Genomic DNA, 22195 nt, shown 5'->3' on the forward strand with positions numbered 1-22195 from the left:
GATAGATAGAGATAGATATATAGGAAATTTTCTATGAACGTAAGGCAAATATTTTAGAAAAGATAGGTACAAAAAGTTTAAGTAATGGGACTCCTCATACAAAGAACATACAAAGAACACTGAACCAGGATTATGGACACTTGGAGAACTCTAAATCCTAGTATTCAGTAATATGGCACACCAGTTCTACATAAAAAATTAGTAACCGGAATTAATTCTTACCTCACATTTTATAAGACCAGAAGAGCTGAAGACAACAATTTTAGAAATGAGGCATCTACAATCTGGAGTGAAACATAACTCTCGAAGAAAATCCTGTTGGTGTCAGCAGAAAAATGTACTTGTTGGTTGGAGTTCACTGCAAAGACTGCAGGATTTACATTTTATATCCAAAAAATGGAATTTAAGCATTGCATGAATGGCCAAACATGTATGTATGGCCTTTCAAATTCTGATCACAAAGATTATAGCAGCTGTTTCCTAACCAACAAAAAGTTAACTTAATACTTTGGGTTGGATCAGACTTAAAATTAATTGAGCTTGAGTCCTGTTGAAATCAGTAGGACTTAAACCTTCACCTAAGTTTGGATCCAACCCTTATTTTTACTTCATTACCTCAATATAATCATCATTTTATTTTTGTTCCATGCAGGAACAGAAAATCGTCATCATCACTCTCATGAAGATATTGTAAAGAATACTAGGAAATTGCATTGAATTTGTTTATGCTAAGTATCTTTAGACATAGATAGATACCACAGGCAATTTTTTATACAATCAAGTATCTTTTTTAAAGAAATGAAGAGCAATAGAAGTAAAGGACATCTCTTCTAGTCCTATAGAAAGATAAAGTGACAGAATAGTATTCCAAAACATGTTTGTTACTCAGTCCACAATTTTGATTATTGTTTTCACAGAGTCTTAAATGCTTACCCACTAATACTTATTGCAACAAGCAGCTTGAATTCAAGGATCTCTTGGCCTTATGTTCAGTAAGAAGAATTTATGAAGAACAGGGATAGGAAACCTATGGTCCTCCAGATGCTGTTGGACATGCAAACTCTCATCAGCCCCAGACAACATGGCTAATGTTCAAGGATGATGGGACTTGTGACCCTCCAGTTTGCTGGAGTATATGTTCCCCACCCCTGATGTAGACTATACATCTTTGGAACAACCTTGACTTCAGGAAAGATAACATTTATTAATTTCATACTGTGCAGTGAAAAAAAAACCCTCTGGAGTCACTGGAGTCAGAACCACCACAAAAGAAATAATCATTCCTCCTATGGGAGATTAAACCTGTGCTTGCAGTTTAGCTCACTTTTAGATATTCTTTCAGTAGCTGAAGCCTTTGTGACTCAGCTTTCACAAAAGTCCCTTACTGTTGTGCATTTACTGTAGAGCTTGCACAGCTAGAGCTAGAGCCAGCATAGCTAGAGAAAATGTGTTCAACACCAACATTGGAAGTATCATACAATGCACTACGCAGCACGCCTAGCCCTTGCACTGTTCTTCACCTCAAAACTGTTTAATGCCATTCAGCGCAACACGAACTTGAGCAACCTCCACAGAAGTGATTAGAAGTTTGATGTTACCTTGTCATTTTTATCTGTGTATCTTGCTGCTTTCAACTTCTTCCAACAGTTTACATGAAACTCCACTTTACATTGTTCACAACAGGTAGCACGTATAAAACCCTGAAGTTTGAAGACCACAGATAAGTGAGCGCTATCAGCACAACAGTAAAACACCACTTTATAGTAGTAATATTCAAAACATGTTTTGCGTATACCTCTTAAGAGAAAATCAACACAGACAAAACTTTTGAAGAACCCATTCACACCCTTCAATATTTACCTTGAAATCTGGGTCACTAAAATAGATTTTGATTTTATGTGCTTGGCACTGCTGGTAGCGACAGATTGCATCTGGATTTGGAGGAAACCTGCATTCTTCAATACAATCTTCCAATATAACCTATGAACCAGCAAAATCAAAATTAAATACCGTAGTTTCTTCTCTGAAATTTTTGCATCACCCCATTGTTGTTGTGAAATTCAAAACAGGTTTGGAACACTAAATTTTTGTCAAATGGTAATTCCTGACAAGCTTCAATGACATCTCATTAGCACATCTATAAATGCACAGCCTCAAAAAGAATACTGAATATTGTCATTTCTTCCCACTTTCAATAGGATGCCCCCACCCCATCCCAGTTAGAAGATCAGGTTGCCTGTCAGGTAGGAAGGACTCATGGGATTCATCCCAGCTGCATGGTGCTAGGCTTTCTACGTTTACTACAATGAAGTGAGATGACGTTACATCAAGCAGCATCTGGACTGCTGTGAGGAAGGACTCAGTAGCATTCTCACAGTGGTTAACAATAATAGCTATTGTTCCCAGTGATCAAGGTGTGAAGAAGATAATGCTTATTAACCTAAATACAACTTGTAGTGTTACACCAATTAAGTTAATTAACTGAGTTAGTTTACAAAGATTCCATATTCAATGTAGCTGGCATGTCATTCAAAGGACTTCCTTGCAATCAGGGAGCCTTTGCAGGTATTTAGCTCTCTAATCCATATACCGAGCAGATAGTTTACAATTTTACACAATCATTAACTTACTGATTTGATTACACCCAAACAGAAAATAGAATATAATTATTACATGATAATAATTATATCCATGTTTTGTAAGTTTTTTATTTTTATTTTTATTATGTACACGTTCAATTGTAAGCCGCCCTGAGTGCCCTATTATAGGGTAGAAGGGTGGGATAGAAATGTTTTAAATAAATAAATAAGTTGGTTTAATATCATGGTTTCAAATGCTATAGCTAATGGACAATAGCTTCTCAGTTTGTTCATTCACACAAAGGGAGCAGCGAAAGGTTTGTGCAGCCAAAAAGCTTAATAATATCCTGGCTTATTAAGCCAATAAGTGATTGTCAAACCCAGCCATTGTGAATGTTAAGGTTGGCTTGAAAAGAGAAGTATCAGCCCTGGTATCCTTTTAGCAGCCAATGGGTGATCTCAAAGTATTTGGATTCCAAAAGCCTATTGGAGGAACATTCTGGTGTAATAGACTCCTGACAATTCTCCTTCCAAGTCCAAAAGTAAGAATTCACCTCTTCCCTGGAAGAAGGGGTAGGACTTCCCAAGTACAGCAGTGCACAAAAGGAACACTGCATTGATTCCCTGATCTTGGGAATAAAACACTCCCTGTTGTAGTAACCAATTGATCCTGCAGTACTCTTATGTTGCTTGTAGCTTAGGCACAGCCTTGTCCTTGCCCAAACAGCCAAACCATTTAGGAGTGGAAAAGAGAGAAAGGAGAAAAGCTTCTAAAGAAGAAAAGGCCTTGTGAGCTTAAAGAACTGGAGACAGAGTGGTTACTCAGTAGAGGTAGGACAAACTGGAATTGTAAGAAGCAATTATAGGAAGTCCTGCCTACTGAAAAGGATGATGCAGTCACCCATGCAAGCAAGCCCACCTCCACTGAGCAAGAACACAAGATTCTCTGCTTTGCTAATTTGCTCCTTGACACAGTCCACTCATCCTGGCCAGACATCACATGAACTGATTTATGAACTGGTTTTGTTTGTTTTTTAGATTTACAGGCTACCAATCTTACTCACTTGAATGTTTTCTGTTCTTGTCTCTTCAATAACTATTGAAGTTGTAGGCCATGTCAATACACCCGGGATAATCTTGTGATGAATCATGGTCTTTGATTTCATAAACTGGTCTAGAGCTTCTAAAAACCTATAGTATACATGAAAAGATTCAAGTCACATTCTGTATCCAAGTGTCCCTATTGTAGGTATTTTTAGGACGCCAAGGCAGCTGAGTGTTATTCTTCTTCCTGATTGCTCCCCCCAAGTCAACACAGTATGAAATGGAAATCTGTGGCTTTTCAAATTTTTAGCTCTGGCTAATTACATATATGCCATTCTAACAGCAGGGGGAAAAATATTGACTCTAGATGCCACCCTCCCTTCCAAAGCAGAGTCAATGGAATCCAAACATGCTCACTCTCTCCTCACCTAGCTACCCTTGCCATTTAATCATCACAAACTCTCTTTCCTTCCAGATCACTTCTGGCGATAGCTGCTTTCCCTTGAGCAAATGGGCAGACTTCCCTCTTCTCCCAGGCTATCAGAGGGAATGGAAACTCATTTCCTTGAGAGAAAAGTTAGCTACTGAGAGCAAGTGGGAAGAAAAAGAGAGTCAGTGCAGTAGGCTGAACTGACGGGACAGTGGCTGAGAATCACTCCTCAGAAGGACAAAGCAAGGGTAAGCCTGGTCCATCCCCTGCTACTTGTGTGGCATGCTGTGAGCCAAACTTTCTCCAAGGGTTAATATGGATAGAGGGAGGTTTGATTATGAATGTCCCCCAGTTAAAAGGACAATATGTCAATCAGCCCTCAGCCTTTAGTGCAATGTTGGCTAGCACATCTCTTTCCATTTTGATTAAAGACCACAGACCTATTCTAACTCTTACCAAGCACACACCTTTGTTACTTAACCTAAATTAAGCAATTAAACATCTGAATAGACAAATTAAATTTCTGCATTCCTCCCCAAAAGTTCACACATGATATCAAAGTTTCCAGTTTCTAGAACTTTTGTCCTCCTTTGTCCCCACCCCATTCTTCTCTAGTGGCATCATAGCAAATATGGAACAAATTCAGCAGGCACAAACAAGTACTTAGAAAAGATATTTAAGAGATCAGCTTAAGATCTCATAAATGATGACCTTATTTATGAAAATTAGCTCATTTTAAAGCAACGTATTTTACTCACCTGTTTTGTCTCAAATACACTTTTCCAATTCCATAATGTGCTAAGCAATCAAATCTTACTTTCTCGTACTGCTCAATTATGTTATTAAAATGGTCTTTGGCTTTAGATAGTTCCTTTGAAATAAATTATACTGTTTGAGAATCATTTCGAACACAAATAAAGCAGCAAAAGGCAAGAGAAATATAAAGCAAATGTGGTTAAAGCACAAGTTAGAAGTTTCAAGACTTCTTAGACAGTATGAAATCTGATCAAGGACGTTTCATGCTTATTGTAAGGTTAAGTCATTTAAAATAACTGAGGTTGAGAATTTTTAGGATGAAGTGTTTTAACGCCTTCAAAGATAAATCAGGCCATTTTTGTTTTAGATATATGCAATATGCAACAAAGACTATGATAGCCAGATCTGTTCCTCATTGATAAAGCCTGTTGACATGACATAGCCTGTGACAATCACAGTTGCTGCTCTGATCTGCAATCAAAATACCCATCATCTGTTAATACCCTTTGTTGTACATAGGACCACTGTGTGAGAGAACACAAAAGGCTTCTGAATTGAATTCAACTGCTGCTTTTGCTTTCAATGCCTGCATTTCAGCAAAAAATATGCACCTATGGGGCAGAACTGTGCATAGTGAAGTTTTTCTTTGAAATTTCCACTACAGTGACTTGAACCACAGAAGAAGTCAGCTACTTTAAGTAAGAAATCCACATTTCAGTTTAAAATTCTAAGTGTATGGTAAAAACGTCAAAAGAGAACGTCAGTTCTTCTGAATGTCCCTATATTGTATTCATAGTAGCCTCAGAGGCTATATGAAAGTGCATAGGGAGCAACTGGTTATTCACAGTTTAGGAATCAGGTTAAAAGAAACTGACTAAGAACCAATCAAGACATAATATGCAACTGTTTTCATAGTTAGAATTCTAATTGCTATCTTTACCACAGTATTTCTTGCTGATGAGACAAGTCACTTTTGAAGCTCAGCAGTGGCATAACTCTTCAGCTGTGACCACTGGTGCAAGGAAAACAGCAAATAAATTTCTGGATGTGATTTTCCCCTCACATGTCACTGTTTATATCTACAAACCAATCACTGTGCATTCATATTTATTCTAAATGCCTTTGCTCCCACCTTGGAGAAACATTAAATTGTCCTAGGCTATGGTCTGAAGACACGAGACCAGCACCCTGCTGAAGCTAAGCAGGGTCAGGTCTGGTCAGTACCTGGATGGGAGACTGCCTGGGAACCATATGTAAGCTGCCTTGGGTTTCTATCATGAAAAGAAAGGCTGGGTATAAATGTAATAAATTAATTAAAATGATGACTTATCTTCTTGTGATGTTTGTCCTACGTAATTCAATACAATTATGACTAACTTTAAAAGCTATAAGTTCAGTTTACTACCCATATATATTTATTTTCTGTTTGGCTGCTAAATTCAAAATTACACCTTTAAAATGTGAGATTCTTACAAAGTTTCTGAAGAGGTAATATTAAAAAAAAAAGGAACTCTTGTAGCTCTCTGAATGATCCAAAGCTATGGCTTTGGTGACCACCCCCTAAAAACCTTCTGGGGGGTGCATGGTCTGTTGGAGTGTTAATGCTGTGAACCTTCCATCTGATGCTCTATCTGTATGCATGTGTAAATAAACCTTATGTCACAGAAAAACCATCAGTCTCCAGTGACCTTCATTCCACCGTCTAGGAATGAGGTGCATAAAATTCTTTACAGGAAGGGTTGCATTCAATAGCGTGTGAGTGGAGTTCTGCTCATACAACAGGACATTCCCTTCCTCTTCACTCCCTGCACCTCTCCAAAAAACCAGCTCCAGAGGGTCTCCAGAGGAAATCTGCTGCCTGAGCAAAACAGCAGCTCCAGGTAATACATGGCTTATATAGATGTGGTGACTTGCTTGTCCTGGAACTCACATTGACTTTTACTGAATAAAGCAATAGTGGCAGTTCCAGGCAGAACCCTGGGACAATTTCCACATTCTTCTTTATTATGCATACCATGCAAAGAATAAATAAATCATGCATATTTTTATAGTTTTGAAGGTTTTTGGTGGATTATCTTCTCTGAAGGCTGGCGTAAGAATAGCAAGGGGATGTGGGAAACATATAAAAGTATGTGGCACTCATTATATATGGTTGAATCTGAATGACAGAGGTCACTGAACGCCAGTGAAAGCAATTGCAACATCAACCCCTTCTTTAGTTTCTTTTGTCCATGACAATGAAGGTTAGAAAAGTATTTGGTGCCAGATGGCATGATCTGTGCTGCACATCAGGATAACATTCATGAAGTTTCTGGACTCCTTGCCTGCAGTTCCTTGGATTTCTGATAAGCTTAACTTTTTTTAACAATAACCTATCCTCATGAATGCAGACAACTCATTGAACATATGGTTGAAATTTTTGTTCCAATCTCAGAAGAAAATAAAGATATAAGATATTTGCATGTGGATCACAAGATTTCTACCTCATGATTTTGATATCTGAAAACTGTTACACAAAAGCAATGGCATATTCCCTCAGCCAATGCTTTGCAGCATACAGCTTACATGAGAACAAGTCGTCAACAGCTGTGCTACTTAGGCTTAAGTCTCCAGTCATCCACTATCCTAATAGGGCATTTAGAAAAAACTGTGCAATATGTAATAGCTTGAAGTCTCACCTCAGGCTGCCCTATTCCAAGGAGAGCAGTGGCATGTCCATAGATGATTACAACATAATCAACAACAGCAAGATTTAATGGCTGCAACAAGTTTGAAAAATGAAATAATAAATAGAAGGCAAGAAAAAAGTATGTTTGTCATTAAACAGCATCCTCAAGATAGAGCATAGATTACTGTAGCCAAGTTATCCCTGTCCAGATAGGGATGCAGTTGGGCCACCAACCTAAGCTGATGGAAGGCACTCCAGGCCACCTGTGCCTCAAGCAACAGCAATGGATCCGGGAGAACCCCAAACTACGAACCCATTCCTTCAGAGTGTGACACAATCTAGAGCAGGCCACACACCACTCAGTCAATCAGAGGAACCACCCACCAACAGCATCTCAGTCTTCTCTGGATTAAACTTCAGTTTATTGGCCCTCATCCAGTCTACTATTGCAACCAAGCACTGATTCAGCACATTCACTGCCTCATCTGCAGAAGATAATGAGAAATAGAGCTGCATGTCATCAGCATACTGATGACAACGCACTTCAAAACTCTGCATAACCCCACTCTGCAATTTCACGTAGATGTAAAACACCACTGGGGGCAGAACCAACCTCTGGGGGACCCCATGCTGGAGAACCTACAGAGCCACCTTTGGGAGCTGGCCATCCATGAAAGAACGGACCACTACAATGCAGTGCCCCGAACACCCGACTCAGACACCCTAGGAGGATACCACAGTCAATGGTATCAAAAGCCACTGAAAGATCAAGGATCAATAGAGTCACACTCCCCCTGACTCTCTCCCAACACAGGCCATTGTACAAGGAGACCAAGGCAGTTTCCCTACCAAGCCCAGGCCTGAATCCTAATTGAAATGGCTCTAGAAAATCTGTCTCTTCCAAGAGTACCTGGATCTGGTTGGCAACCACCCCCTCAAGAAAGTTGCCAAGAAAGGGGACATTTGCCATTCGTCTAAAATTATTAGGATCTTCTGGGTTCAAGGAAGACTTCTTCAGGAGTGGTCTTTTTCCCCTCTGCACACCACTTGAAAATTGCTAAGGGTCTTCGTGGACAACTTTATGATTTTTCTGTTTGTTGTAGCAATTGTAACGTGCTGTGCTAGACGCTATATGATTTTTGTATTTTTATTTCTTATTTTATTTCTTATTTATTGTATTCAATAGAATTCAAATTGTAATATAATAAAATGCAATGTAAGAAACAAAAGAAGCAATATAAATACATTTAAAATCAATGTGAATATTTAACAGGGTGGATTTACCATCTCCTGTCTTCAACCACAAATCCAGACATACCGCAAACCACCTGAATGAAGCTCGTGGACCATAGTTTGGGAACTCCTGCCCTGGAAGATATGTCTCAGAGGCACGAGTACTTTGTTCTGTTTTCTGCCAATATCAATTGCTTAATACAATATAATAATGGATACATTTCTTTCCATGTTTATGGTTCTTTTACGAACCCCTAAGAAAGGTGTAAAGGTTACTTTTATTAAGATTGTAAAAACAGACCAAGGCATCCTTCCTATTACCTGTAGATTGGATGGATCTAGAATATTTAATAATCGTGTAAAAGATTGTTCAGCACTGTGAAAACGATGATCCATCAAAGATGTACATCCATCTTTAATAAAAGTCTTCAACATTTCCAGTGACAGGATTAAATTCTCCTGCAAAATCAACAAGGAACAAATATTATCTTTAGTCTATCAAAATTCTTTACAACCTTATCAGAACAGTAATAGATGTTGTCTGAATTTAATATTTTACATTTGTATTTCGTTTCATAAAAAGGTTACCCAATTTTAATTTTGTAGCAACCTCATATAGCGGAAACGCCTTGCAAACTGTAAAAAAGAAACAAACTTGGGATAACGTGAGACTTGCTAAATAAGCCCTTCAAAATATGTGATGTGCCAAGTTGGCAAAATAATCAGAAATCAAGAAAAAAAACACCAAATCATTCCCATGATATAATTATTCCATTTATAAAGGACCCATTTGCCCCTTTCCTCCAGGAATAAGAGCAGGGCCAACCTGGGTAGGCCACAGTGTACTGCAGTGTCTGCTAAGAAAGAACTGTCATAATAAATTCAGTGCTCCATTCAATGCTCCTTTCTCCCACTTCTGGTTAAGACAAACCTGCCCATTCCTTAGAGAACCAACTGCCCAACCCTCAGCCTTTAAACTCTCTGTCATCTCAAACTGGATTGCAGGGTACTCCAAAGACAACCATGAACACAAAATACAGATAAGGGTGGGGAAAGACCCATGGAGCTGGTAAATATAAAGAGGTCTTCTGGACTTCTTTCCCTGGATTTCAGGCTAAGAAAAGACTCCACATGAGACTAGGAAACTTGTTTTAAGTTTTTTAAACACTATTTGGTTCAAATAAACAACTTCGTCTGCACTGTGTTTCATGGGTACATGTGAAAACAATACTACCAAGACTAAAGCAAACTGCCTGGTTTCAACTGTTCATTGGGTGCTGCTGTCTAATGTTCTGCATGGCTTCAACAACTTCATCTGTAAACTGTCTCCAGGAATCCTTACATTCAGTAAATTCTTAAGTTTGCACTGCCCTATTCCCCTTATGTAACAAATTGTAACATTTTATTATTCACATATTCTGTTACCTGTTGGGCAATACTACAGGGAGTTTTCTGTTTGTCCAGATATCTTTGAGAATCAGATTTCAAGTTCAGCTCATCTCTGTAATTAAAAATCATGCAGTTACTTTTGTCATTAAGAATTTGAATGCACATACATTTCAATCTCTAAAAAAACCCTGGGAAACATGTGTCTACAGAGCTTTCTGCTATATAGTTGAATCTCTTGGGATTTGGTGCCCAAATTGACATTTATTTAAAGCATTTTTATTCAGTTCTTCAGCCAAAGTGGTTCCCAGAGCATTTTACAGATTAATAACAAACAAGATAGCCTCTGCCCTCAGACTTACAATCTAATGGCTATGACATAAAATTAAAAAAGAAAGAGGAAGAAAACAAAATTAAAAGCTCCAGTCCTTAAAGTTATAGTTCTTATAAATGACCAGTTGGAAGAGAAACAGGTCAGGTAGCCTGATGGAATGACCACAGCGGCGTGACAGAGGGAGGGAGAAGAAGGGTCAAGGGAAGCTGGTCTCTCAGCAGAGCTGATGAAATAACTGGGTTTTCCAAGTCCACCTCCAACAATACATATAAACAATCAATCTGTCTAAGAATTCCACAGTTTTGCTCACCATGACAAATGTGCAACTACCCTCAGACAAGCATGGCAAGCTTCAACCTTCCTCAAAATATTGCAGAAGGGGGCAGAGGTTATTCCTGGAGTTGTAAGGCAAACACGGTTCCCTCCTTAGCTCCAAGGATGGGAGGAAGGCTCAGAGCACTCTGGTGACACAGGACCGAACAGACAAACCCTGGAAAGCTTTTCAGCTTCAAACTTGGAGATGGAGAGGGGGACAGGCATTGTCCCTGACCTCACATGTCTACCAGTGTCCTGGTGACCACAGTTTTTTCCAAAGCCAGTCAAAAAATGTGGACACTCATGTTTGAAGGATACAAGAAAGGAGTCAAAATGAAACCCCAAAGCACCCTAAAGGAAAGTTTTGAACCTGAAACAGATTCACAGGTAGTGCCAAATTGTTCCCTCTATTATAATACAAGAGAAATTGTACCTTATCTTTTCAGAATCACCCATTTTGCTCTTTGGTTTTCCTGGATTTTCACCCAGCCCTGTCATGAGGGAAAATAAAATCATTTTGAACCTGGTCATTTGCCTAAAAAAAGAACCATATTCTTAAGAGATCAGCTTTGCATCAAAACATTTCAAGGAATTGTACAACGAAGGCAAGAAACTGACAGTACTGAAAAAAAGTAATATGCTAATACTTAGAAACTGATTATCCCAACAAGGTGCAAAGTTGACTCCTACCTTGGCCTATGCAACAATGTTCAAGCCCTGCTCTGAGAAGTTATTTTTCTGATGTGAGAATATTTCCCATTCTACCTATAGCTGAAACCATTTTTTTTATGGAAGTTACTTCAGCACATCATCATCATCATCATCATCTCCCCAAATGGGTATTAGCTGATACTGCAAACTCAGCAATCTTTAGTTTTGGAGATTTAAAAAAAAAAGCACTCAGTTTTTAGAGAAATAGTCACAAAGTTATCACAAGAAGCCTTTTCATTAACTTCACCAAACAGCATCATAAAGAAGCCAAGAAGAATCTCAACAGCCAACAGATAAGTTATTTGACAAACTGATGCTAGTGTAAGTTATGAGAAAAAGATGCAAGCATTGGTGAATAGGGAAAAAAGTAATATATATTTAGTTGTAGCAGACCACTACAATAAAAAGAGCAACACAGAACATGGGGTTCCAGCCCCATGTCATCTATCTGACATGCTGTAACAACTAAACTCCAGTACATGTATGGACATAGACTAGAGTTTAATTATTAGAAGCAGGTCACAAAATTAGTGTATCAGTGTAGACAGATTTATTTTAGTCTGGGTTGGAAACAGTCACATATAGCATCAAACATGGATGGGAGTACAAAGAATTAACTCTTGAGAGAGGAAGCACACTATGTGGCAGCCAATGCCCAATACCTAAATATTAATTTACTTGTGTGCCTCTAATATATTTAAGAGTACAGTCATCTTAGCACAGAAAAAGCCTACTAGTACCCCTTTGAATTTAACAACCAGATCTCTGAGAATGTTGACCAAAGATAATATTAGCTGGAAAACTAATTATAGGCATTTTCCAGTATTTTATTGATGATAGGCCCCTCTCACAAGGATGATCCAAAAGGAAATATTCATGTCTTATTTATATATTAAAAGTATTACCCATTCTTCATTGCCAAGGCAATCCCAGAACAGGGGGTATTAATGTATTAGACCTTTTCTACACTGAAACAAAAACATCCCCCCATCATTTTTGTAAATTCTATTTAGAAACAAATACAACTGAATGTTTCAAGGTAAATAATAGAAACAAAATTAGTAAAAACATAACATTCACGAGAGCTGGTATAGTAAAGCCTCCTAGATGGACCAGATCCCCATGCTTACTTGAACATTTTAAAATCTGCCCAACACACAAAGTATCTCACGTTTGGGGTCCCAAATCAAGGAACACATATGGCCTAGCTATTTCAACTTACCTGATGAAGTATCTGAAAGCCAATCTTTGTTTTCTTTAGTTAACATATTAGCAGTTACCTGTTAAAAGATAAAATGTTAGCTTTTCTACCCACTGCAACAGAAAGAGGCATATTATTAAAACCGTCTACCTGAACAGACTTTATTGATATAAAGAATTGTGCATGTCCATCCATGGAAATGGAAGGACTGAAATATTTCTACCAAGAGCCCATGTTAAGACTCAAGTTCCAAGCCACCTTAACTTTCTGCGCTCAAGTCAAGAGTAGGCTGGCAACACTGTAACACCTGCAGCAACTGTTCCATTACAAACTTATATATTGCAAGGATTCCTGTGGAAGAATGAAAAGCATCTCTATGCACACTTAATTGAAGGCCAGCACACCCAACTTGCACAATTCTCCTTCAGCGGAAGCCACACCACCTAGCATAAAGGAGCGGAAGGCAGGTTTTGCTTTCACTGCAAAAGTGTGTGCAAGCGCAGCACTTCACTTTTCCCCCTCAGAAGTGACAGCCAGTTACTTGCATGGAAGGAAGTAAAGGGATGCATCTCAAGAAGCCACTAACGTAGGGCTAAACATGGTCGCAATTCCTGGAGACCCCAACAGCAGTGGTTGGTGGGGTGGCACAGGCAGGGCAGCATTGTACACATGGCTTCCCAATGCTGCCACTTACCGAGTGGGAGAGGTGAGGCATGGGGACTTCAGTGCAGTGTGGGCGCAGCAGCAGAGCCAATTCAGCCCTCCTGCTGTTGTGCCTGCACTGTGTTGAGCTCCCCATGCCTCGTCCCTCTTGGTAAGCTGCAGCAAAGCTCAGTATCGGGACGCCAGATACACAATATCACGTTGCATGTGCTGCCCCATCAACCACCACTGGACCCCAGTGTCCAAGATGTGGGGCAGGTTTTACTGCCTCTTAACTTGATCCATAGAAAAAAATGGGAGCTTCTGACCATCAAATCTGTTCCCATCTATCCCCAGTTTGGATTCTGTTTGCTGGTCACTCTATAGTGCAAGAGGGTATGATATTCATTACAGTATATTACCTATTGCTATTAACCAAATTTTCTGCAGGATATTAATTGTTCCTATATGTAGAGAATCCTGGTAAAGCAGGGCACAGGGATTGGAATCAATGACCTCCACGTACATTCCAGCTACAGTATCATCTGCCACTTTCTAACCAGTTGATTTTAGGCTCTGCTCATCTAGTGTCATGGCCCACCCACCCCAGGTACTAGCAAAAGAAACTTCATCTCAAACACAGAATGTGTTCATTTTTCTCAAATTCAACAACCAAATCAATCCATGCATTCCTCTTTTCTTGATGAAACAGAGGGGTTAAAAAAGCAACTTTGAAATTAAAAATGTTCTCTCTCGGGTTCGTAAAAACCTTAATATGAGAGCTGGTGTAGCATAGTGACCAGCAACAATTCAGCGCCCCTCAGCTTAAATCTTTTGCCACGAACACACTAGATGGTCTCAGGCAAGCTATTCTCCCAGAGCCACAAACCCAACCACCATCTCCATCTGCAAAACAGTGATAACACCGACCTCTATTACAGAGCTATTATAATAATTAGAAGATAATGTACATAAAGTGCTTTGAAATCTGAAAGCACTATATAAAGGATAATATTATTCTCTTCTTTTCTCACAAGCACCAATGCTTCTGGCAGGAAGATGACTAGCTAGGGACTCCGCTGCTGTTAAGATGTTCTCGGCAAACAAATCAGAACCTGCCACAACTCTTGCCCCAAAGAGACAGCTAACTGCACAGAAACCTTACTCCCTTCCTGAAAAGTCAGAAGGCTCAAATATTATCGGGTCCAGCTACATTTTATGTGGAGTTGAGCTTCTCTGCAACTGACTGGTAGGAAGCCAAGAGATATTCGCTGTGTTTAAATAAGAAGCATCTCAATTGGCCTTTTCTCTACACAACAAAGTAGTGAAGGAAAGAGATTTTCAAGCTGCTATTTTTCAATACCCAGCCAGCATCCCAAAGACTGTCTAATCAAAATCCAACTTAATTGTTTATTACCTGTTTTTTCTTGCTTTTGCAGAACTTTCCCCCCATTGTTAATTCCCTTTGCTCACACTCACTTTCTGGTCTTCATTCTAAATCTTCCTCTTTAGTTTCATTTCTCTAAAGGTCTAAATGACTCACTTTCTTATCCCAGCTCCACCCTAATTTCTGTTGTATCCATTGTCAAGGATCCAGCTAAATGGGCAGAGCCAAGTTACTTTTCATACTCAGTTCTGGTCATCAACATTTTTGTTTGGGGGGGGGAGGAGAGAATCTAACCAAATTTCTCACTAGTGATTAATCCAGAATAGTTGTCATCACTCTTTACCTACCTGTTTAAAAATAAGTAAAAGAGGATTTGTTAACCACCAAATAGGACACAATTCTTACACCAATGTGAAGGGCCTGCAACCTTACCCACTTTTATGTCAAAGGACTAAGCAAATTCATTGGTCCCATCCTCAGGATTATTACTAGATAACGTAGTAAACTGGATAGGCTGGAATTGGCAAGCATGGGCTTATAAATAAGCCAGACCAAAAACCCTACATTAAACTGCCTGTTCAATTAAGGCCGAGATTATAGGCCCTGAAGATGGGTAATGACTGGAGATAGAGCCTTTTAGTGGTGCAGTCTTCCGTATGGAATGCTCAGCTACAGCCATTTCTGTTGTGCTTTTAGCACCAGATGAAGACATTCCTATTCTCCCAGGCTTTTGATGTGTTTCATTACAGATGTTCCCATTTGTATTGCTGTCTTGCTGGTTTTATTGCTGCATTTATTCCCATCTTACCACTGCTTTGATTTTTGTCTTACTGGTATTTTTATTGAGATGAGAGTTATGTCTGACTTTAAATAGTGGAGCTCGCTATTATCACCCTTGGGCAGCTGTCTTTGGCTAGGCTGCCTTCAGAGTCACTTGGTTGGGCCCTTTCTGGCCTCGCGAATCCAGCCTTTGCCTGCATTTTTAGCTCATTAAAGACCAGACCTCCACACTCTTGTGCTGGGGTCATTTTGGGCGTCCCCATTCCGCTTCTCTTCCTCTATGGAGGTTGCTATTTGGTCTGGGCCGGCTTCCTTCTTCTGTATGGGCATATTTGTGGCCAGATAACCCTGTGTTGGGTGTCTAAATGTCGTTATTTAGGAACAGCACAGCTATAGCCATTTCTTCAGATGGCACTGCTACATAGCAGCACCTTCAGCAGCAGTCAGTGATTTTCAGCGCTAGCCATTTCAGCAGCTGTCGCTTCCATGTTTCGCTTAGCCTGCGTCAGTGGGAATTTTGCGGGGACAAATGTGACTTGCAGTCTGACCAGCGCAAGGTGTACATTGAACTTAAGGTAGGTGAGGGGGTCCCACGGTGAGTATAGTAGCCAACCCTGGAACCTCTAGTTTTCCTCCTCACCATTGCATCTGGGCAGCAAGGTTGGGGTTGAGGCTCCTTGTGGAACGTGATGGACGCTTCTCAGTCTATCCACTGACTCTGGAAACACTTACCCTTTCCCTTAGATCCTGGGGACGTGGCCCAGCTTGCTACTCAGTCTCCTGGCGCAGACAAAGGTGTAGCATTCTCCTGATGAATTCAAACTATTCTATTACTGCAAGGGGTCCAGCTATTTCTCCAGCTTGGCCAGATAGGGAGCATTCTCCTCGGCTGGGATTATGTCCGATTTTTTGCATTAACCACAATATCGGTTTTTCCCACCTTTGCCTTGAGCCTGAACTAGCAGGCCTCTTCCAGGGGCAACAGTGGTTCAACCCAGTGCCTCCTCCACGGGCCTAATTTCATCAAATTGCATTAACCTTAGTTCTGAGTTTAGCCCACCTTATCTCTGTATATCCTTTGAGGAACCTCAGACTTTCTGTGTTGCATTTATCGTTGGTAAATGATGTCTAGCAGAATAACGTCATGAACTAGGGAGCTGGGGAACTTGTTTCCTGCAGTTTCCTGGGCGATATCAGCTCCTACAACTTCCATGCAGCCTTGTCAGGCTCATTTTGATGTTCAGCAGCAGGACCTCTGCATCTTCCATAAGGACTTAGTGATATTATGTCTAGCCCCGTCTTCTCACCCCAGGGCTTATTCAGATTTCCACTGCAACCGGGATATTGTTCTTCCCTCGGTCTGTCCAAATCCTGTCCATCCACTGGAGAAGGCCTGGAACTTGTTAGATATCCGGAGGGCCCTCTCAACCTACCTGTCATGAACTCAGGACATACGATCAACAGATTCACTGATTGTATCCTTTCACCCTCGTAATCTGGGGACATGGCTGTCCAGTTCTACGTTATCTTGTTGATTGCGTGCCTGCATTGCATTGGCCTATGAGTCACTTCAGCTGCCAGTTACCCGTAATATAACGGCGCACTCAACTAGGTCAGCAGCCACTTCGGCTGCCTTCACTACCAATGCACCTCTTGCAGAGATTGCAGAGCGGCTGTATGGTCTACTCCAAATTCCTTCATAGGACATTACAAGATAGACCGTTATGCTTCTGCCGACGTCTCCTTGGGAGCCGTGTGCTACAACAGGTTCTGTACGACAAGTAATCAAGGGGCGGTCCCTCCCTATTTGGGGCTGCTTTGGTACATCCCACATGATGTCAGGCTACCTGAGGAAAATGTACCATTGGTATCACCTGAAGGGTGATTTTCTCAGGTAGACTGACATCATGGCCCTCCCTGTTGGAGTTTTTCTGGGTACTTTGTATATTTCAAATTCTCACTCTTCAGAGTTATACTATTTAAGCTAGTTAGTCAAGTCAAGACCCTTTTCGAACTGTTGAAGTGTCTTTAGTCTCTAGGCTATTATTTGGGACAATGTTTTCCTTGCTGGTAGGCCCATTGGCCGTTTTTGTCTTCACAGATATATCTCACTTCGGTCTCACCACGAATGAAACTGGAGTGGGAGGGGCTTGATGCCCCAGGTCTTGACTTCAATCCATTCTTGCCTTCTGACGCTAGGTGGAGCTATAACCCACATGATGTCAGTCTACCTGAGAAAATCACCCTTCAGGTGATAACAATGGTACATTCTCCCAGGCTTTTGATGTGTTTTATTACAGATGTTCCCATTTGTATTGCTGTCTTGCTGGTTTTATTGCTGCATTTATTGCTGCTTTTTTCCCCATCTTACCACTGCTTTGATTTTTGTCTTACTGGTATTTTTATTGAGATGAGAGTTATGTCTGACTTTAAATTTATTTTATTATGCTTTGCAAGCTACCTTGGGAGCTTCTGAAAGACAGCCTAAAAACTTAAATAATGGAAAATGTTTGTCTCTCCTCTGTTTCTGTTAAACAAAGTCAGGCAAATTAGACACAAAAACAGCCAGTTGTTATTTCTTACCTGCTCTTCAATTTTATTTATTTATTTATTAAATTTATATCCTGCCCTTCCTCCTAGAAGGAGTCCGTGGCGGACTTTCAATATAAGGTCCCAGACTGGGTTACAACAATGTAAAAATACATTAAAGAAAACCATTTATGACTTTGCTACTAAATCAGGGCAAAATTCTTAAGAACCCTTAAGAATTTTAGATTTAGAAGGAAATCTTAACTGAAAATTTGGAAAGTTATTCTTAACAAAGCAAAAAACAAACCTCCCTTTCAGATAGTGGCTACATTCTTTCATAGCTTGAAACAATGGTTAGATGTTAAAAGTAAACAGGTATGAACCTGAAGCTTGCAAAAGCCCTCCTCCTGCAAGCAAAGGGACAAATGTGTTACGAGTGCTCAGGCTAACCTCACTTTTGTTCTTTTGGAGTCGAAGGGGTGGCAAGACCCTGGAGTATTCTGGACTACAATTCCCACCCCACACCCCATTTTCTGGCTCGTTGTACCTTCCTAAATACTGTGAAATGAGTACAAGAAGGAAGGACCATTTTTGGCACTTTTGGAGGAACGTGAAGATCCTGAATTAAACGTTATCTCAAAAATGTTATTTTTGGCAGATTTCCCTCATGCCCAGCAGAACAACCCCATTGTTCAAACACAGCATGAGAAAGCAGAACTAGTTTTTCTGAGTGTCAACAAGAAATACACACACAACATGAGATCACCTCATACCCAGACCCCTCCTTTTCATGTTGATTTGTAAGAGGGAAAGTGTACTTAAGAGCAGTTTTTGAGACCCAAGAAGGCGATCTGAGCTCCAACATGTGTAACTACACTCTCAAGGAAAGCAGTGCAGGACTGCAGGCCACAGAACAGGAAGGGAGTCTGCGTCTTGGTGCAAACCTTTAGGCAAAGAGATTCCTTCCTGCTTTTTGCCCAGAGCTCCTTTGCATCACTTCAGCTGTATTCCACTGCCCACTCCTGGGCCTAGGATAGGTACTCTCTGCTACCTGTCATTCTTTATAGCAATAGGGACTCCTTAGTTTAAAGTTATGAATGGGTTAGGATATTAATGATTAATGCTGCCACACACGCAGTAATTTTGTAATGTTATCCTTTTCTTTTCTCTCAATAAAAGAAGGTTTTGCTTTAGTCTGGTTTGGACCTGCATATTTGGGGTTATACACACAGTATTTAGGCACATTTCAGGGCAAAGCAATGGTTTTATCCCTAGCAAAAGATCCCCTTCCTCTCAAGAAGGTGTGTTTAACAGGACATGTGGGTGGCAGGTTCACACACTCAGGTTCCAATAGACATGTGTCTTAACAAATATGTTTGTGTGTGTTGTTCTGCATTTTTTCCTTTAAAAATCATTTTATTAATCTTTCATTACATTATACTTAATAGACAATAAAATTCATCTGCAGAAATTATTTACAAACCCATATACTAAATATATTAGAAAATCAAATTAACAGACAGATGCATTTTAACATGTACAAATCATTTCTGAATTAATTTTAAATGCCTCTACTATGTCTAAGAACAAATATAAAATACTATTATCCTCACCAAATGTCAACAAAGTCTGGAGAAACTGGATACTCATGTGTCTCTTCATTTGGGTTAGAAATAAAGTTAAACCATGTTGTTAAGAATCAATCTTGAGTGGTCTGTCCTCAGGACACTTTTACTTTGAGATATCTTTTCCAAAAGGGCTATGCCAAACTTTTAAATACCAGTAAGTTAAATTTTGAAAAGTATCTTCCAAAATTTTGATAGTCACCCAGGATGCTATTAATAAATGTACAACCAAGTCTTTATTTTTTTATATCTCTGTCCAAACCAATGAACAAATTCAAGAGAGCTAAATATGGAGGGGATAGCATCGTTTGTTTAGTGATTAATGACATTTCTTTAAATATATTTCCCAAGAACCTCTCACCTTTACACAGTCCCACATATGCTTTTGGATGCCAATCACCTGGCATCCTCACTAACACATGGGTGATAAGCCTGGTTGCACAAAAGTGAGCTGTTGAACCGTCATATCCCAACCATGTACTATCTTTAATGACAGCATCCCAGTTTGTGATGAAAGTGATTTGTATGGGGGTCTTCATCTTCTATTATGATTCCCTAATTTTGTTCCAATCAAACCTTTTGACCCTTTCCACCCAAGGTCAGCACTCAACAATAATTTATATAATCTTGAAATTAATTCCATGTCCACGTTAGATGCTTTCTGTTTTTTGGAGTTCTGACAAACATTATTTTGTTTGGGTTTGGACAAAAGAACAAACTATGGTTTGAGCAACCAACATCACAAAGCAATAACAGGAATTAATTTGTATTATATTTACTATTGTGGTCTTTTTACTGGATCCAGGATCTGGCAAGTGATCACGGGTGCTAGAATCTAAGAGATACTGCCCTAACTATTTCTTTAGGATCATTCATTAAATCCATATGGATGAGCCTGTGCTCTTACTTATGTCCTCCTGCAATGACTGCCAACCAAACAGCATGGACACCTGCTTTCTATCTCATGGAGAAGCACTATTTTTGCCCAATAACAACAATTTCTTACTTCTGAAAAGTCTTCAATACTTGTTAAAGCTGATCCTATGTATATTTATTTGAAAACAAGACCTGCTTTGTTCAGTGGGACTATTTTTGCCATTTTAATAGAGAATGTGATGCATCACATGTTCATATATATAAAAGCACACTGGAGAAGGTACATTCTTTGCTTTTTTCAGCAACATGTTTACACATCTTCTTATAACAGGCTAAGTAGAGAGTTCCTTGCCAAGTTCAAATAGCTTTAAAATGCGAGAAAGGAATGCAAAGTCGATCTATACTACTACAACAAAAAAGTTAAAGCAACAGCATTCATGGATAGCAAGATGAGGAGTAGGAATACAAGAGCCCTGGAAAATAGATTCATGTCTTAGGAAAAATTTGACAACACTGTCTTCTAAGTGGCATCTCTCAAAAGCATTCATTTCAATAACAAAAACTTACTTTCATATGCTTTGGTTTACAAAGATGGTTGTCTGACTGCATTTTCTTTTCACTGTCAGGTTTCTTTGATTCCTGGGTATTGTTTGAAGCAGGTTCTGAAGAACTAAACCAATCATTCAAATAATAACACAGACAAATGTTTTAACACATACAAAATAAAATACACATTGCTGGGAAAAAATATCCCAGATGTTTATGAATTATTTTAGGATCTGGAATTATACTTATTCAACTGCTCTTTGCTAATAAAATAAGTAACATCCTGGCACAAGATTTGAAGAGATGTATTCTGTAAAAATTACATTAATAACAAAAAAACCTAGTCTGTGCGTGACAATAAATTTGCAAGTAAGTATTTCTCAAAGTTTTTTACAAATTCCTCAGATAAGAGTTGCAAATTAAGAAGCCAGATGCTGGATAACAGAAAGCAAAGAGCCATCTATTGTTTGCATTCGTCCCTTGTTATTCTTGTCTCTTCTGTCCCTTCATCAAGGCTTTAGACCAGAGATGGAGAAGCCAAAGCCTCCAGACATTGTTGGACTCCAACACTCATCAGCCACAGCCCAAATTGAAGTTGTACAATGTCAAGAAAAAGATTTCAAGATCTAGTCTGACCAGAGTTTATTTACATATGTTAATAGGCTTAACAATGCCAGGATGCCTGGGTTACCAACTAGTGTTTTGTTTTTGTTAAAGGTCACAGTTAATAAGGAAATTTTATCACCTTCTGTATGTTTCTGTATTTCATTTCCTTCTGATCTCACTGTTTACAACCCCCCCCCAAAACCCCATGCATTTGATGTACCTGCTTGAGGTGTTATCCTGAGTTGCATCTGATGAAGTGGACAGTACTCCACAAAAGCATTTGCCATAGTAAATTTGTTAGTCTTTAAGGTGTCACAAGACTCTTTGGGCCATAAACTACATTGCAGCTCCACTGGAACAATGGACTTGCATGCAACAGAGCTTACTCTTTCACTCCTCTACCTTCCAGTCCTGTGCGACCTCAAAATCTGCACTGAAGTGTTGTGGTATCCTCCTGATCTGATCTGAGGGGGACAGCAGGAGGAGATGAAATGGAAGTCCTATTGTGACAATGGAACTATCCACATGGAGAATTGGATACAACCGA

At 39.6% G+C, this 22195-nt stretch overlaps 1 protein-coding gene across 1 annotated transcript in view; it reads right to left on the reverse strand.

The window, feature by feature from the left end:
• The window catches only part of TTC3 (tetratricopeptide repeat domain 3), a 111398-nt gene that overhangs the window by 50505 nt on the left and 38698 nt on the right, over positions 1-22195 (reverse strand). Inside the window, exons 14-24 of the mRNA XM_061627678.1 lie at positions 21064-21166; positions 12679-12736; positions 11179-11236; positions 10136-10211; positions 9032-9169; positions 7488-7568; positions 4812-4924; positions 3644-3770; positions 1861-1980; positions 1599-1700; positions 223-315 (exon numbers count right to left, since the gene is read on the reverse strand). Of these exons, the coding sequence (XP_061483662.1) occupies positions 223-315; positions 1599-1700; positions 1861-1980; positions 3644-3770; positions 4812-4924; positions 7488-7568; positions 9032-9169; positions 10136-10211; positions 11179-11236; positions 12679-12736; positions 21064-21166 (1069 nt within the window). The remainder of the gene's footprint in view (positions 1-222; positions 316-1598; positions 1701-1860; positions 1981-3643; positions 3771-4811; positions 4925-7487; positions 7569-9031; positions 9170-10135; positions 10212-11178; positions 11237-12678; positions 12737-21063; positions 21167-22195) is intronic.

This window comes from Rhineura floridana, chromosome 5 (genome assembly GCF_030035675.1).
Source record: "Rhineura floridana isolate rRhiFlo1 chromosome 5, rRhiFlo1.hap2, whole genome shotgun sequence".
Taxonomy (NCBI): domain Eukaryota; kingdom Metazoa; phylum Chordata; class Lepidosauria; order Squamata; family Rhineuridae; genus Rhineura; species Rhineura floridana.